The 19,029-nt window shown below is 43.4% G+C and overlaps 1 protein-coding gene across 6 annotated transcripts in view; it reads right to left on the bottom strand.

Moving 5' to 3' along the window:
• The window catches only part of fhod1 (formin homology 2 domain containing 1), a 322,304-nt gene that overhangs the window by 259,696 nt on the left and 43,579 nt on the right, over window positions 1–19,029 (bottom strand). For all 6 annotated transcript variants that reach the window (XM_078211000.1, XM_078211005.1, XM_078211004.1 and 3 more), the window contains exon 3: window positions 10,540–10,604. In XM_078211000.1, coding sequence (XP_078067126.1) covers window positions 10,540–10,604 — 65 coding nt within the window. The remainder of the gene's footprint in view (window positions 1–10,539; window positions 10,605–19,029) is intronic.

Raw genomic sequence — 19,029 nt, forward strand, 5'->3', positions numbered from 1 at the left:
GACACTACCCTGAGGAACTCCAGCAGTAATTTCCTGGAACTGAGATTATTGACTTCCAACAACCACAACTATCTTCCTATGTGCCAGGTATGACTCTAACCAGTGGAGAGATTCCCCTTCCCCCCCGCCCCCACCAAATTCCATTGATTCCAGTTTTGAAAGGGCTCCTTGACGTCACACTCGGTCCAATGTTGCCTTGATGTCAAGGGCAGGCACTCTCACTTCACTTCTTGAGTTCAGAGTTGCAAAGTTGCTTCAGGCAAATAGTCAGCCCACATTCATTGGCAAGCTGTGGAGGCCTGTCAACCCTGAACTTCAACAGGAGTCAACAATAGCGAGGAACGAAAGAGTGGAGAAAAAGAGCTCAAGATAATGGTAGTCAAGAACTGGAATAACAAAATCAGGATTGGTTGATAACAGTCAGGGACTTCATTCAAAATGTGGCGTTCAAAGGTGCTGTTAAATGTTTCTCTGTCCTTTTGTTGCTTCTTTAGCTTCAATGTAGAAAGATTATTGTTAACGTAGGGGCTTATAATGTACATCAGCATCTGTATGTCATTAAGCATTGAGAATAACTGTCTTGGACAAAAAATTCAAAACTAATAGTGATGCAACACATATAGAAAACAAAGTGTGTACAATGTGTCGCTCGTTCTTGTAATATTAGTTTTCCTACAACAATTCCTAATTTATGCATACATTTAGTGAGAGCACTCATTCTCTCTTCTCAATCCATTCATTAACATTAATTTTATATTACATACGATTCACCGAAGTATGAGATAAAAACACAATATTCCACTATGAAATTTACATGATATTGATTCCATTTCACAGTGCAATGAATGGTCCTTAAAAAAAAAAATCAGCAGGCCAAACTATCCTTCCTTGTCTTTCCAAGCCAACAGAGAGATTCTAAAGAATGTTAATCATAAGCGGGAGCTAAGTTTCAGTTTGTGTCTCTTGTTCCAGCAGTGGCATCAAAAAACCACAGCGACCCATTCAAATAAAGCTTACAATTTGCAGGCAACAAAAGCTTATCGAATAGACATATCAGAAATTTTAAATACAGAAGCATTAGAAAGGTATCCCCTAAGTGAAGCAGCTCTCATGTTTTGATCATCTTCCCAATGGCTTCAGTTGTGCAGTAGCCACTCAAAGCCAGAGTTGGCATTTCACTACAAAGCCCTTGATGCCCTGGGGAATGAGAAGCATCGCAATGGAGACACTGGTATAATGCACTGTATATATATCAAAGTGGCTGACACCTGACATGCTGACTGTTTTCTCATGTATCATGATTTGGGTTTCAAGTTTGAAAGAGAGACAATGATCAAAAATGCTATCTTTATTAATTTCACATGACATCTAAAGACTGAGCACTTTTTTTAAAATTGGAAGCATCAATAGGAAGGGAAGTTGGCAATTTCGCATGCAGTCTCCAAGCAAGTCAAAAGTTTACTTCCACTGTAAACTACAAGTGCCTCGTTATGTATCAGAAACAGTCTCAAAGCCACAGAGGAAAAAAAAGCACTTCAAAAGAAACATACAACATGAAGCAAACAGGAAATATTGACTAAACGTAAGAGCGCCAGACCAGTGATGCTGATGGGAAAAGGGTCTGTCATGTTCTTACTGATTTGGCGCCAACTTCCAGAGATGCTGCTCTTCCTGGCGATTTTCAATCATTCATTAAACCAAATGACATATTGTAATTATTATTGACTGTGTCCTTTCCTTTACATCTCCACAACTAGAATCAGCAGATAATCCCAAGTATTTTCAATTTAAAAAATGAATGATTCAATCATCTAAAATAAGCAATGTAAATGATGCAGTGAAATGTGAATGTAATGCTAATAAAAGAATTACCAGATAAGATCTCCCTTTCAGATGAAGAGGAGGAGATTTTTTTTTCTCTGAGGGAATTCTCATCCCCAGAAAATAATGGGGCTGAGTCATTGAATTTATTCAAGGCTGAATTAGACAAGGGTTGCGGGGTGGGGGGGGGGGGGGGGGGGGGGTGGTGTGACTGCAGTGCCGACTGAAAGGTGGAGTTCAGACCACAATCAAATCAGCCATGATCTTAATGAATGGTGGAACTGGCTCAAAGGATCAACTGGCCTCCTCCTGAACCCGAGTCCTATCTTCTTATAAAAGTTGAGTAACTTTGCAAACCAACAAAGCCAGCAAACTGCAGAAAAAAACTTCTCCATGTGATTGAAACTGACGGAGAGCCACACTTGACATATTAACCTCCCTGATATCTTTCTCTCTCCATTGACTAACCCACTGTGCATCGTCAGTATTTTATTTCAGAATTCATTTACTTAAAAAAACAACACTGAACTGATTTTACTGAACTGTCCAAAGAAGTTTTATTTAATATCCAAAAAATTGCATTTTGGTAAAAGGCTACAGAATTCTGATCAGCAGTATTAATTCAAGCTGAGCGGTGCAGGGGGTGGCTACTTGCAAAGTGCAATAATCTTACTCATATGTTCCAATGATCTAAGTGTTGAATGATGCATCTCTACCTTTGCAATTATAAAGGAATGATCTTTTGAGAAACATACCACTCAGAACAATAATTTATTATGTTTTGGCAAAATAGCAGAAACACCAACAACAAAGAAATGTCGCCCATTTAATTCTCTCTTTGGGAAAGTGCAGAGCATCTGCTGAATGCAAAAGTAGGAAAATAAATTCTGACTTCAGATAACCCTGTGCATCCCTAGGCTGCTGTGTCAACTCGACCTTCACAATTCCAACAAGCTTTTGGTTTTACTTTTAGAAAAAGTTTTTTGTATGTGGTCTAGCAACATGATGTGAGTTTATGTTAAACATGTAGGATGGATCTCACCTGTTCCTCACTCCACATACGCTGCCTGGCAGCTTTTGAGTGTTTCTGCTATTTCACTGTTTTTGTTTATCCACATCCGCAACATTTTAATGTTGGGACCTTCGCTGGAGTCTTCAATATGCTTCGACATAAAGATTTAAACCTCCTTCTTTAATATTATTTGCAATATACAATGTTATGATCCTGGACCAGACACTGAAGATTTTGATATGATCGGGTCAGAGATCAGTAACTTTTTGTTTAGAGTGGACAATGTTTGAAATCCCATTAAGAGAATAAAGCCACAAGATTCCACAGTTTTTGAACAAACCAGTTAAACTTTGCTATACAAGGATTGTGAGGTAAATGGGAATTATCAAGCAAACTGCAGTCGAACACACCACACTGTACTGCACAACAATTGGCAGATGCAACCAATTCAGATCCCATGGATATCTCAGCAACCCATCAAGTTATTGAACACCAAGTCAACCAATCTCATGGAAACACTGGCCACAATTCTCCCATCGTGACCTGCACCTTTTCTGGCGGGTCGAGGTGGGAGATGCGTGTTGCCGGCCTTGTACCGGGATTTGTGCATGCGCCGGGAACGCATGCGCATCTCCCAGAGCCGGAGAACAGTCGCCGGTCAGACCACGCTGGAAAAAGGCGGGAAGGCAGGTAAGTAATTTGAATCTCTTTAAAATAAGTTTAGCAGGTCATTATCAGAAACTTTCAGGTCCTGATCGAATGACCCACCCCGCCAGGAGTACTTCATTCTGGCGGGGTTCAGACTAGCTCCCCATGTTCCGGGAACTAGCGGGAGACCCCGCTGGAATGAAAGGGGGGAAATCGGGGCCCCCCCAGGGGGTCGGGCAGCGGAGGGGTGCCCCTGGGCATGGGCACCCTGCACTGCCCACTGGGCATCAGGCAGTGCCAAGGGGGCAGGACCTATTGTAGGTGGGGCCTAGGGGCAATTGGAGAGGGTGGGGGGCCCAGAGCTGCCACTCTGCAGACAGGATCGGTCTGGGATGGAGGGAGGACAGTGATTGGGGTGGGTGGGCGTGGTCTGATCGCCGTTGCTGGGTGTGGGGAGGAGGGGGGGGGTCCAGGGCTGACCCGGGAATTGTTGTGGGGGCCGCGATCGGGCCATGGGGGGTCTGGAGGGGCAGCACTGCAGGGGTCCCGGGCTGGCCAGCGATTGAACTGGCCAGCAAATGGGGAGTCTGATAGATCGGGACCACTGCGCATGCACAGAGTTCCAGAACTGTCAAACTCCGGTGCGAATAGGCCCCGTCCCCCTGGGGTTTAATGATATTCACGACTGGGACCTCTGCAGTGCAGAGGTGAGAAGCTGAACTGACAAAACAGTCGGGATTTAGAACAGTTCTCCCACCAATGCAGCACTTTTAGGACAATCGCAGCCACTGTCTCTTTTATGAGGGACTGCAAATCTTAAAGCTTTTTTTTCAAAGATCTAATCAAACTTTCCTCCAAAATTCACTCTGACTTAGTCTTCCTCAATGACTGCTCATCTCGCAGAGTTTAATTCTCATCTTGCGAGACTTCATTCCCCTTGATACCCAAGTCTTCACTCCAGCACTAACTCACAGGCAGAACTCTGGCTCTTCAGCCCGGCTGAGCAGAATGATTACCATTGCCTCAATGGCTTATAGCACGGATTCAACAACTTTCCACTACTTTTGCAACACTCCAGGCTTCTCCTGAACCCTCACTACATGGGGCCTGTTGACTGCAGCACTTTAATTCCTTGGAGCTTCTTTCTTTGTTCCTCTCCCTGGTGGCTCCTATCAGTGGTCTCTTCATCCCAAGGCTCCCATGGGGCAGCACATGTGGCACAGTGGTTAGCACTGCTGCCTCACAGCATCAGGGACCCAGGTTCAATTCCTGGCTTGGATCACTGTCTGTGTGGAGTTTGCACATTCTCCTCGTGTCTGCGTGGGTTTCCTCCCACAGTCTGAAAGAGGCATTGGTTAGGTGCATTGGCCATGCTAAATTCTCCTTTCCGAACAGGCGGTGGAGTGTGGCGACTAGGGGATTTTCACAGTAAGTTCACTGCAGTGTGGATGTAAGCCTACTAGTGACTAATAAATAAACTTTAACTTTCCCCATCTCTCTTGCCCTCGCTCCTGGGACTCAGTATCACTCCACTTTTGGGTCCCGTGAATGGATTTTCCTACTGATTTTCCCCCATGAAAGTGACCTGGGCATTTCTCCTTTGCTGGGCTGTGCATGCGCTGCTTGCTTCCAATCCGTGCATTTGCAGAAATGCCCAGGGCATGGCAGTACTTGTAGCAACCAGCCTCTGCTCAGGAATCAGGTAAGTCAGGTTTCCTAACAGTTAGGAGACAATGTCTACCAAGGATAGTCAATTTACCCATCATAAGTAATGCCAAGGTATCAGCCCCATTCTATAATGCAGGTCTACACAGTAAAGCAGGTCACAGTGCTGTTTGTTTTCGCAGTCAACAATGGAGCTGTAAACAATACACATTAAATCAGGCCTGACAACACTTCAGCCATTCTGATCATGTTGCCAAGTCCACTCCATAACCTAGTATGGGTTTGACTCAAGCAAACTGTCATTTGTGCCCAATTTTGGCACCGAATACTCGAGAGGTAGGTTTCATGCTATAAATGTCCAGAGCATGTGTCAATTTCATAAATAGACAAGAAACCCAACACCTTTGGATAAATTACCCCCATCCCAATAACGGACACAGAGCCATGCTATTTAACTTTGCTCTGGCAAAGTACTTTCACTCTGGCTATAAGCATAAAGAGTTCACTGTTACATTGAAGAGTAATACCAGACTGTCAAATAATTTGTGGAAAGAAACCTCAAGATGAGTTTCATTAGCAAATTATTTATTGTTCCTTATAATGGGATGAACTTAAATTAAACCCAGTAACAGCACCACCCCCACAAAGCCAAAACAACACAATAGTTCATCCGTATATATCACCCTCACCAGTAATTTTCTGCTTTCCCTTCTCTCCCATTTGGGGGTCAACCAGGTGACTCACCGCAAGTTCTCCCATTGACACCACACCAACTGCTCGTCAGATATCCATCACTGAACCTTTCTTTGTGCAATTGATATCCTGATACAGAAAGCATACGACAGAAATCTACCTTTTCCCCCCCACCTACATTGTTCTTACTCGCATCTACATCTTGGATTTAATTTATGTTAACAACGGTGGAGTTAGCTCAATGTTTCCCCTATGAAAATAAAACCACATCTTTAAACAAATTACCACAATTTACAGATTTTATTCACATGTATTTGACTCTTTAATTTTAAACTGAAATATAAATCAGTATGTGCTTTTACATTTCAACAACTTCCCCCAGACATTTCTTCAAATGATTTATAGGATGGAACAAAGTGACCAGAGAAGACAGTTTGCCAATTATATTGCTTTCCTAAATACAAACAAATGTAATTGAATGTGATACAATCCCTGTGGGGGAACCATAATCAAACTTACTGAATGAGCTCCAAATGAAGAAACGACCAATAAGATTCTACTTTTCATACCTTTTACTTTTAACGTGAATCAGAATAATGCAAATTAAACACAAGTTAACAAGCAAATTATTCATCAAATAAAAGAGGTAAATTTCACTTCAAAATAATTGATACCACAAACTTGCATCTTAAGCCCCATCATTGAATACAGGAGTTGGAATGTCTTGTTGAAGTTGTACAAGACATTGGTAGGGCCACACTTGGAATACTGTGTGCAATTCTGGTCACCCTATTATAGAAATGACATTATTAAACTAGAAAGAGTGCAGAAAAGATTTACTAGGATGCTACCGGGACTTGATGGATTGAGTTATAAGGAGAGGCTGGATAGACTGGGACTTTTTTCTCTGGAGCGTAGGAGGCTGAGGGATGATCTTATAGAGGTCTATCAAATAATGAGGGGCACAGATCAGCTAGATAGTCAATATCTTTTCCCAAAGATAGGGGAGTCTAAAACTAGAGGGCAGAGGTTTAAGATGAGAGGGGAGAGATACAAAAAAAAGTGTCCAGAGGGGCAATTTTTTCACAGAGGGTGGTGAGTGTCTGGAACAAGCTGCCAGAGGTAGTAGTAGAGGCAGGTACAATTTTGTCTTTTAAAAAGCATTTAGACAGTTACATGGGTATGATGGGTATAGAGGGATATGGGCCAAATGTGGGCAATTGGGATTAGTTTAGGGGTTTTAAATAAAAAGGGCAGCATGAACAAGTTAGGCCGAAGGGCCTGTTTCCATGCTGTATGCCTCTGTGATTCTATCATTCCCTGCAAAAATGTTGCACTACGTAACTACACAGTTTCAAAATCTGCTGTTCTTTATTTGCGTAGGGTGGGTCAGGAGCTCTGTCCAGCAAAGCTATCACCTTTGAGATTTACGGGTACAATCATCAGCAAGGCACACTTCTATGAACACTCTCTCTCAGGTCACAACAGTCCTGATGGTGTAGCTTTCCAGAGCTCCTTTTCAGCTGATCAACCACAGTGTTCTTGGTTTGGCTACTTCTGAGAAAACACTTTAGGAACTCCAAGCTATTCACACAGCTTTACAGGTTTTAGACTTTTTAGCTAGCTCTCACATTGCCTCAATTGCTCCTGTCTCCTTTTCTGCCAAACATAAAATCTAATCTATTCCCAAGAGTGATTTGCTTCTTCTGTTCATAAATATTCAGTGTGTTCCTCTTTCTGTCTTTTGCCACTTTTTCCTTTTGTGTCGTTGTGCAGCTCCTCTACTTGTAGCTCTCCTTTTGTGTCTACAAACCAACTTTGTTTCTGGCCACATAGTGTCTGTATCTTGACTTCCTTCCTGTTGGTACTGCTTCTGGGCCAAGGGTCACTAGGTCACATGGGCCAGTTTTTATTATCCAAGAAAGGTACAATGATCCTTTACAATTGATGCAGGCTCTTAAAAGTAATTTTCCAACATTCTTAAAAACTATTACAGATTCCACAGACAATTCAAAGAAATCATAACATTTCCTTGCTGTACTACTTCTGGGTTGAAGAACATGCTTAAATGCAGAATTGTTGCTGATCTTTTTATATAAGTTATTTGGTATGTCGTGCAACCAATAAGCAATTCTTAGAAAATTACTAAACTAACTGTAGGCATGGCAACAGTATGAACTCAATATTCAGCCTCAATATTCCCAATCTGGGGAAGAAGGGAAAAAGAAAATCCGTTGGGATCTCCAGCCCCAATTGCCATGGAGTGACCTTGGTGGAAAGCACGCGAGGGGTGATGACAATGTGTTCAAATCTGGCCCCAATACTATTCATGAGTAAATCCTATCGTAACACAGAGTTTGAGCTCATGCCTGAAAAATGACGACTGGGTTGTTCACCATGGCAGAGATTGCAAAAGGTGCGGTTGTGTCCAAGTTGAGTGTGGAATAACAGCAACCCGACTGAGCACACCAAACTCTGAGTTTACCAAACCTGTGTCCTCAGCACACTCCTCTACAGCAGTGAGACAAAGACAACATATGCTTGGCAGGTGAAATGGCTAAAGAGTTCCTGCCTTTATCTCAGTCGAATCTTTGGCATCTCTTGGCAGGACAAGGTCAAAAAACTCCATGACCCTGGATTGTGCTAATTCTGTAAGAGTTTTAACAACACCAGGTTAAAGTCCAACAGGTTTATTTGGTAGCAAATACCATTAGCTTTCGGAGCGCTGCTCCTTCGTCAGATGGAGTGGAAATTTGTGCTAATTAGCTCTTAAAAGTAATTTCCCAACATTCTTGAAAACTATTACAGATTCCACAGACAATTCAAAGAAATCATAACATTTCCTAATTCTGTCAGCATACACATCATTGCTAAACCAACAAGGTCTGCGCTAGTTTGGCCATGTTCATCTGAATGAATGACGATTATAAACCCATAGACCTTTCATATGGTGAACTGGCCACTGAGTAATGACCTCCTGAGCGCCCATATCTCTGCTATAAGAATATCTGCAAGCAAGATATGAAGACGGCGGGCATCGATACTGACAACAGGGAGAGAGGTGACAGCTGTGACCTCTGGAGGCTGACTGTTTGGAGGGACATTCGAAGTGGCTTGGAGAAACAGAGCTCAGTTAGCCAAGAAAAAGCTTCAGAGAAAACAGAGGCCTGCAAGTCGGGCACGTTCTCAGCCCACTGTCTTCCTCTGTGGTAGAGACTGCCGTGCTAAAGTGGGACTCCTGAGCCACACCAGGCAATGCTTACCACAGACAAACTCCACAGTGGGACAAACCTATCGGTTCTTGAGATGGGAGGCTGCCACTGATGGGAGTGGATAACACTCTTGCCTCAAAATCAGAAGGCTGTGGGTTCAAGCCTCACTCCCGAGGAGGTTGAGCATAAGTCCTGCATTGTTGGATGTGTACAAACTTTCGGATGAGGTCTTAAGCCAAGACCCTGACTTACATGAAATGTCCCCTGGCACTGTTTGAAGAAGAGCAAGGGATTTCTCCCAATGCACTGGCCAATACTTATTCCTCTATCAACATTGCTATAACAGATTAACTGTCCTTTATCTCATTGCTGTTTGTGAGATCTTGCTGTTTTGTATATTGGCTGCCACATTTCTTGTATTCTAACAGTGGTTAGCATTTCTGCCTCACACACCAGGGATTCGGGTTCAATTCCAGCTTCAGTTGACTGTGTGGAGTTTGCACGTTCTCCCCATGTCTGTGTGGGTTTACTCCCCGTGCTGCAGTTTCCTCCCACACTCCAAAGATGTGCGGGTTAGGTGGATTGGCCATGGTAAATTGCCCCTTTGTATCAGGGAGATTAGCAGGGTAAATACATGGGGTTACATGAATAGGGCCTGGATGGGACTGTTATAGGTGCAGGCTCGATGGGCCAAATGACCTCTTTCTGCAATTTACTAGAAATGCTAACCATCTTCTACGACTGCAGCTGAAAAGTACTTCATTGACCATGAAGCACTTTGAGACGACCCGAAGTTGTATCACCGAGTTTCCATTGAATTGTGTGCCAATAACTGCCAGTGCCTTTAGAATTGGAGTGGAGAAAATTGGAAATACACAAATTAAATTGCATTCTCTTGACATAGCAAGTTGACATACATTCGAGGGAATGAGTTTCATCCATGGCAACCGATAAATGAGACCAGTAAGCACGACGCCAGCTGAGTTTTCTAGATCAGACAGCAGAAGCAACTAGGACATAAAGTCCATCTGGGCAAATGGAAAAACTCAACCGCTCTATATAAACAGCAGTATCTTACATGCCAAGTTAATATAGTAATGCAGAAACTCAGCACTCAAAAGCAACATTGTCCCTGCCATTGGCATTGCAACAAGATCTCTGAAGCATAATGATGCCAGTCATCATAAAATACAGCTGTATTAGAACCAGCTGCTGAATAAGTCATAGGTACCAAAATAACCCATTTGAGTGGTTACTCAATTAAGATACATTATATTCATACAAGGGTACAATCAAAAATGCTCTTACAGCTACATCCCATCCAACAGTTTCAAAATATTCTTGGAGCGGTGGGAACCTAATTCAAATTATTCTGATTTTTCTTTTAACTTAATTGTACAAGAATGACATCAATAACGGATTTGACACAGATGGATCATGTTTCTTCCATAAGATTCGGCACCTGCAGAAATAGAATATTCCACTCACCTATAATGGCATGAACTCTTACAGACAGCTGGGTCCGAAGGATTATGGTAGGTCGTCTCCCTTTGCTGAGTGAGAAAGAAATGCTTCATTAGTCAACTAGAACCTCAATGCTTTCTGCCACCTGTTTGGTGCACAATACTAGCACAAACTCCTCTGCAGTGAGTTATGCAGTAGTTTAGCTGCAAATGCATGTTAATATGACTGGAAAATAACAGTTCCTCTCATCAGTAAAGCACCCAGGCTCCAGCTCCTGTCAAAATTATTTCAGCAAAGAAAAGCCACGACATGTCACATTGCAAACTTTTCTCACCATGTTTTCTTCATAAAGCATTTTGGAATTAAGCTGTTTATATGTTGCAGTTTAAAACATTGGAAACGCACAGCCTTGAAATGAACACGGCCTGCAGGGGTTTAGAGATGAAGATCAGGAAGGGAAGCAAGTTCTGCCTCATCTCAGCATTCTCCCAACATGCTCAACTCAGGGCCTTGCAATGCCCCTTCCCGTCAAACTTTGCATTTAATTTTGATTGGGTGGGGGTGGGGGGGGGGGGGGGGGCGGGGGCGGGGGCACAGCAACAGTTTTGAATAGAATAGAATCCTCACAGTGCAGAATGACGCCATTCAGCCCATCATGTCTGCACTGACTCTCCGAAAGAGCACCTCATCATCTTAACCTGGCCAATCCACCTAACCTACAAATCTTTGGATTAGGAGCTCTCCTGAGCAATCCACAACTTCCAGTAGAACAGGACACAAAAGACTCAAATATTGACCGCTGCACCAGTAAAAGCTGGGAAACTAGTCATGGTTTCATAAAGAGCTTTAAAAGGCAAGCTCCAACTTGGTTCAGGAGTACAAAGCAGGTAAGTGTTTTAAGAGTTATTATGGAAGTCAAGCAAGAATACCCACTAATGTGGAGAAGTAAAACATATTCTTTATTCTAGATTATCATAGGAAGACAAATCATGCTGACCGAGTTGAGTGGAGTCTGATTGTAACTGTTGCTCGTTGTGTTTTTGCTATGATTGTAAATAGCTTAACAATTTGTATCTGGCCTCATTATATCAATTGTTTTCTTTGTCCATTTTCAAAGTGTTTGGAGACGCACACAGAACCACATGCAAAACATGACTATCTGGTTTGAATTATAAGTGGGGTGGGGATACCACGGTTACACCCTCCACTCATGATCATATTGTTGGATATCGGGCAGAACAGCTACCCCCAAATTCAAAATGCTCAGATTACTTACAGGAATCATGAATACCTGAAGGAGTATCTAAAGAAATACACTAAACTTGTCCCAGTATCCATAAAGATTGTGCTTAGAATAATCAGTTGCACTAACCTATAAATCAGCAGGCTGCTTCTTAAATGCAATAGCATCCTCTTGGATCTGAACACTGGTGTTATATACAATGATACAAAATAGGAGAAGTAAGCCATCAGATCCCTCGAGCCTGCTCCACCATTCAATAAGGTCTGTGTTTCAAGTTCTGCATTCCCATCTACAATGGATAACCTCCGATTCCCTTCCCTAACAAGAATCACTCTACCACTGCCTTATCTTTAAAAGTCATGATGTGGAGATGCCGGCGTTGGACTGGGGTAAACACAGTAAGAAGTTTAACAACACCAGGTTAAAGTCCAACAGGTTTATTTGGTAGCAAAAGCCACACAAGCTTTCGAGGCTCTGAGCCCCTTCTTCAGGTGAGTGGGAATTCTGTTCACAAACAGAACTTATAAGACACAGACTCAATTTACATGAATAATGGTTGGAATGCGAATACTTACAACTAATCCAGTCTTTAAGAAACAAAACAATGGGAGTGGAGAGAGCATCAAGACAGGCTAAAAAGATGTGTATTGTCTCCAGACAAGACAGCCAGTGAAACTCTGCAGGTCCACGCAACTGTGGGAGTTACAAATAGTGTGACATAAATTCTGATTCTAGGATCGCATGATAAAGACTCAGGAGGAAAAAAGCAGAAATATTTATGTGAAATAGTGTGACATAAACCCAATATCCCGGTTGAGGCCGTCCTTGTGTGTGCGGAACCTGGCTATCAGTTTCTGCTCCGCGACTCTGCGCTGTCGTGTGTCGCGAAGGCCGCCTTGGAGAACGCTTACCCGAATATCAGAGGCCGAATGCCCGTGACCGCTGAAGTGCTCCCCAACAGGAAGAGAACAGTCTTGCCTGGTGATTGTCGAGCGGTGTTCATTCATCCGTTGTCGCAGCGTCTGCATAGTTTCCCCAATGTATGGGACTTCCTACAGAAACTCGGCACACATGGAGCAGTTGAACCAGGAGCGCTCCTCGTCACAATGGATGTCTCAGCACTCTACACCAGCATCCCCCATGACGATGGCATTGCTGCAACGGCCTCAGTGCTCAGCGCCAACAACTGCCAGTTTCCAGATGCAATTTTACATCTCATCCGCTTCATCCTGGACCACAATATCTTCACCTTCAACAACCAGTTCTTCATCCAGACACACGGAACAGCCATGGGGACCAAATTTGCACCTCAATATGCCAACATCTTCATGCACAGGTTCGAACAAGACTTCTTCACCGCACGGGACCTTCAACCGGTGCTATACACTAGATACATCGATGACATTTTCTTCCTTTGGACTCATGGTGAACAATCACTGAAACAACTCTATGATGACATCAACAAGTTCCATCCCACCATCAGGCTCACCATAGACTACTCTCCGGAATCGGTTGCATTCTTGGACACGCGCATCTCCATTAAGGACGGTCACCTCAGCACCTCACTGTACCGCAAGCCCACGGATAACCTCACGATGCTCCACTTCTCCAGCTTCCACCCTAAACACGTTAAAGAAGCCATCCCCTACGGACAAGCCCTCCGTATACACAGGATCTGCTCGGATGAGGAGGATCGCAACAGACACCTCCAGACGCTGAAAGATGCCCTCATAAGAACAGGATATGGCGCTAGACTCATTGATCAACAGTTCCAACGCGCCACAGCGAAAAACCGCACCGACCTCCTCAGAAGACAAACACGGGACACAGTGGACAGAGTACCCTTCGTTGTCCAGTACTTCCCCGGAGCGGAGAAGCTACGGCATCTCCTCCGGAGCCTTCAACATGTCATTGATGAAGACGAACATCTCGCCAAGGCCATCCCCACACCCCCACTTCTTGCCTTCAAACAACCGCACAACCTCAAACAGACCATTGTCCGCAGCAAACTACCCAGCCTTCAGGAGAACAGTGACCAAGACACCACACAACCCTGCCACAGCAACCTCTGCAAGACGTGCCGGATCATCGACACAGATGCCATCATCTCACGTGAGAACACCATCCACCAGGTACACGGTACATACTCTTGCAACTCGGCCAACGTTGTCTACCTGATACGCTGCAAGAAAGGATGTCCCGAGGCATGGTACATTGGGGAAACTATGCAGACGCTGCGACAACGGATGAATGAACACCGCTCGACAATCACCAGGCAAGACTGTTCTCTTCCTGTTGGGGAGCACTTCAGCGGTCACGGGCATTCGGCCTCTGATATTCGGGTAAGCGTTCTCCAAGGCGGCCTTCGCGACACACGACAGCGCAGAGTCGCGGAGCAGAAACTGATAGCCAGGTTCCGCACACACAAGGACGGCCTCAACCGGGATATTGGGTTTATGTCACACTATTTCACATAAATATTTCTGCTTTTTTCCTCCTGAGTCTTTATCATGCGATCCTAGAATCAGAATTTATGTCACACTATTTGTAACTCCCACAGTTGCGTGGACCTGCAGAGTTTCACTGGCTGTCTTGTCTGGAGACAATACACATCTTTTTAGCCTGTCTTGATGCTCTCTCCACTCCCATTGTTTTGTTTCTTAAAGACTGGATTAGTTGTAAGTATTCGCATTCCAACCATTATTCATGTAAATTGAGTCTGTGTCTTATAAGTTCTGTTTGTGAACAGAATTCCCACTCACCTGAAGAAGGGGCTCAGAGCCTCGAAAGCTTGTGTGGCTTTTGCTACCAAATAAACCTGTTGGACTTTAACCTGGTGTTGTTAAACTTCTTATTATCTTTAAAAATCAGTGCCAGAAGATCTTCATTAAATAGAGCTGGAGAAGGAAAATAAAGAATCAGCTTCATTTTATTTCTCGTGACTCATCAGCCCCACATTGACACAGACAAGTTCCATCTAATTGTGTGAGAAGGAAATCTGAAGCTGCAGCAGATCCAGCCTGCAGATAGCAGAGTCAACAGAGTCAACTTTCTGGTTCGACCATAATCTCGGCCTTTTGGCTAGGATCAGGTGTGGTGTGGAGAGGATGCTGCACTTGGTTGAGGTCATTGGGTTGCATTGAAGCTTCATATGTTTCATTTGAAGCAATTTTTAAAAGCGGCATCTCGGCCTTTTGGCTAAGATGCAAATGAGCCCAAGTCTTGGAGGAGGAACCTCCCCCTTCTCCAATCAGCTTGGCTCATGTAGATCGGGCCCAGGACAGGGTGGTTTGGTCGCTTGCCCTGTCTTGTCAGCCTGGATCTGAAATGTCTCAACTTGTTGAGACTCTGAATTGGATTTGATTTGATTGAATTGGAAAAGTATTTTTAAAAAATAGGCATATTGCACCCAGAATTGTGTGAGCCTTTACAACTGATATTTTCTCTCAGGGTTCATTAGCAAGTAGCTGAATGCAAAATCTGCCATGAAGAAGCATTTTATATTATATTTAAAGAGATAAATATATTCTGTTTTTTTAAATCCTTAATTTTGAAGAGTGGTGCCTGGCATGGTCTGATTATCACGGCTGGAATGGGTTTCATAAAAAATAAACATTACAATCGTTCTCAATCCATCACCTTTGAGCAACCTGATATTAAATAATCAGAAATGACTTTTGAAAAATATTCAGGAATACATGCTGGTTATATTCAATACAATTCAATTCAAACTTTATTTTCCATTGGAAATTTGTTGTGGATATAAAAATCCCATGTTGCTACAGTGCAGCTGTATGGTAGTCAGTATTAGTAAATTAAAGAAAAGTTATACTCAAAATCTTTTGCTTAAAGAAGAACCAATTCAATTGTGGACCATCCCTCCAAGGCCTGGAAATGGGTACAATTAGTGAAGACTCACCCTTGTGATTAGTTTAATCTGGGGATGTGGCCAGTTTGTGTGTTTGGGGAGTGCTTCTACAACAATGTATTTTAAACCCGCACAAAAGATCAGAGAGTTGCACTGAATGTAACTGGTTCTTAAAATTTCCTGATCCTTTGCCAATTACACTGAAAAAATAGGCACACACGAGTGAAAGCTTCAGGTGTTTTTGAAGTGCAAACAGCCGGGAAAATCGCAGATGATAGCGATTTTTCTATAGAAACATAGAAAACTACAGCACGAAACAGGCCCTTCGGCCCCACAAGTTGTGCCGAACATATCCCTACCTTTTAGGCCTACCTATAACCCTCCATCCTATTAAGTCCCATGTACTCATCCAGGAGTCTCTTAAAAGACCCTATTGAGTTTGCCTCCACCACCACTGACGGCAGCCGATTCCACTCGCCCACCACCCTCTGTGTGAAAAACTTCCCCCTAACATTTCCCCTGTACCTACCCCCCAGCACCTTAAACCTGTGTCCTCTCGTAGCAGCCATTTCCACCCTGGGAAAAAGCCTCTCAACATCTTATATACCTCTATTAGGTCTCCTCTCATCCTACATCTCTCCAAGGAGAAAAGACCGAGTTCCCTCAGCCTATCCTCATAAGGCATGCCACTCAATCCAGGCAACATCCTTGTAAATCTCCTCTGCACCCTTTCAATCTTTTCCACATCCTTCCTGTAATGAGGCGACCAGAACTGAGCACAGTACTCCAAGTGGGGTCTGACGAGAGTCTTATATAGCTGCATCATTATCCCCGGGCTCCTAAACTCAATCCCTCGATTGATAAAGGCCAGCACACCATACGCCTTCTTAACCACCTGCCCCACCTGTGGGGCCGATTTTAGAGTCCTATGGTCCCGGACCCCAAGGTCCTTCTGATCCTCTACCGTACTAAGAGTCTTTCCCTTTATATTGTACTCCTTCATCCGATTCGACCTGCCAAAATGGACCACTACGCATTCATCTGGGTTGAAGTCCATCTGCCACTTCTCCGCCCAGTCTTGCATCCTATCTATGTCCCTCTGTAACTTCTGACATCCCTCCGGACTATCCACAACCCCACCAACCTTTGTGTCGTCGTCAAACTTACCAACCCATCCCTCCACTTCCTCATCCAGGTCATTTATGAAAATGACAAACAGCAAGGGTCCCAGAACAGATCCCTGGGGCACACCACTGGTGACCGACCTCCAATTAGAAAAAGACCCATCTATACACACTCTCTGCCTCCTTTGGGCAAGCCAGTTCTGGATCCACAGGGCAGCAGCCCCATGGATCCCATGCCCTCTCACTTTTTCGAGAAGCCTTGCATGGGGGACCTTATCGAACGCCTTGCTAAAATCCATATAAACCGCATCTACCGCTTTCCCTTCGTCAATGTGTTTAGTCACATTTTCGAAGAACTCCACCAGGCTCATAAGGCACGATCTGCCTTTGACAAAGCCATGCTGAGTATTCTTGAGCATACTAAACCTCTCTAAATGCTCATAAATCTTGTCCCTCAGGATCTTCTCCATAATGAGCTCCTAGTGCACGATTCCCTGAGGACAAAAATTTAATCCCAAATACACTTCTCTTGGGCTCCATTTATTTGGAAATCAGCAGTTCAGCATAGAGAAAATGTGCTATTGGAATGACCAGGTGTTTCTGCTCAAAGTGTTTGTTGTTGACACCGTTCAATGATTTGCTTACTATTCAGTGAGAAGCTCTTCACTGAATGATATTGTAATGCAGCACAAAATTTCCAATAGGTACACTTTTTTAAAAAAATGGAAAACTGATGTAAATTTCTCCCAAATTATTGGCTTCCACAAAGCCTGTCTGGGATTTTGTTCTTAAATCAACATGTGAAAGTACTAAAGGAGGCTGACTGGAAAAAGACAGGTCAGCTCTAAAAATCATGCGGGCTTCAATGATGTTGTAAAGGACACAGCACGCTCAGTATTTTAAAAAAAAGTTATTGTTTGCCTGCAGGTTTTTAATCTCAGATGTTCTGTGTAAGATTCCAAGACGTAGGAGCAGAATTGGGCCATTTGGCCCATCAAGTCTGCTCTGCCATTCAATGAGGTCATGACTGATCTGATATGGTAATCCTTCACTCCACTTTCCCACCTTATCCCTATACTCCTCGATTCCCTTACTGATTAAAAATCTCAGCCTTGAAAACCCTTAACACAGTCCTACAGCCCTCTGTGGTAACGAATTCCACACTCAGAGAGAAGAAATTCCACCCTGGAACCGCAATGTTTCTTTAACATTTTACCATGGGATTCTGCTACAGGTGTGTTTTGGTAGGGATGGAGGATATAGGTGTGTAAAGAGATCCAATACTCAATTGTCATAAAATTCTATAGTACAGAATGAGTTGGTATAATTATCTGCCTGTCTGACCAGCGTCGACTCTTTGAAGGAACTATCCAATTAGTTCCATTTCTTTTCCCCATGACCGTGTAGTGGTACTAAGGATCTGTTCATCCCACTTCGGGTGCCCACTAAAGTTTTCCCAGATTATTAAAGTAGGGGTCAAACTCCAAGTCTGATTGCTTGCTTCACAATCTGTTTTACAAATGTCCCTTACATGACATTATAAGTGAGGTTTTAATTTCATTGAGTTTTTCCTCCTCCCTCAGCACTCCAATCAATCTCGTTCCCAATCACCAACCAACAGCGCCTGCCTGGCAATATCACCCGAGGACTTTGAAACCAGGAGAAGACTGAACTCTGAAAGATTTTGAAGAATGCACAGGACCACAGGTAGCATTCACCAGCTAAGGTCTGCAGATGTAAAGAGCGGCCAGTTGGACACAGTACTGGAAAGGCTAAAACCCACAGAAACACAAGCCAACATAACTCAGCACCAAAGTAGGGAAAAAAATCAAAATAATTGCTTTGTAAAATGGCACAAACCCCAAGAAACCTCTTAAAGATCAGTGCTAGACCTTGTTCTGGAGTACTGCAGGATAATTCAGAATTATAATCAAAGCTGGATTTATTTAGTAATATTGTATGACAGATCACATGCTGAAATGAATAATCCCCCATATGACTTGGTTGATGTAACTTTAAGCAAGCCACAGTTTTCAGACTTCCTTGTCAAACCCTGAAAAATGTGCTTGTACAGCATCACTTCTGGCAACCCATGGTATTTTAGTCTCCAGTCTCGTCTTTGTGGTAGCATTTCATACCATTACCCAACCCAGTCATTATCAACGTTTTTATAATTATACCAACACACATAACCAAACTGTTCCAGTTTAAAAATATTTTGCTGCCTTGTTCCAAATCTGCAAACAAACTTTAATAAACATCATTGCAGATTTCGCTTG

This window comes from Mustelus asterias, chromosome 4 (assembly GCF_964213995.1).
Source record: "Mustelus asterias chromosome 4, sMusAst1.hap1.1, whole genome shotgun sequence".
NCBI classification, from domain to species: domain Eukaryota; kingdom Metazoa; phylum Chordata; class Chondrichthyes; order Carcharhiniformes; family Triakidae; genus Mustelus; species Mustelus asterias.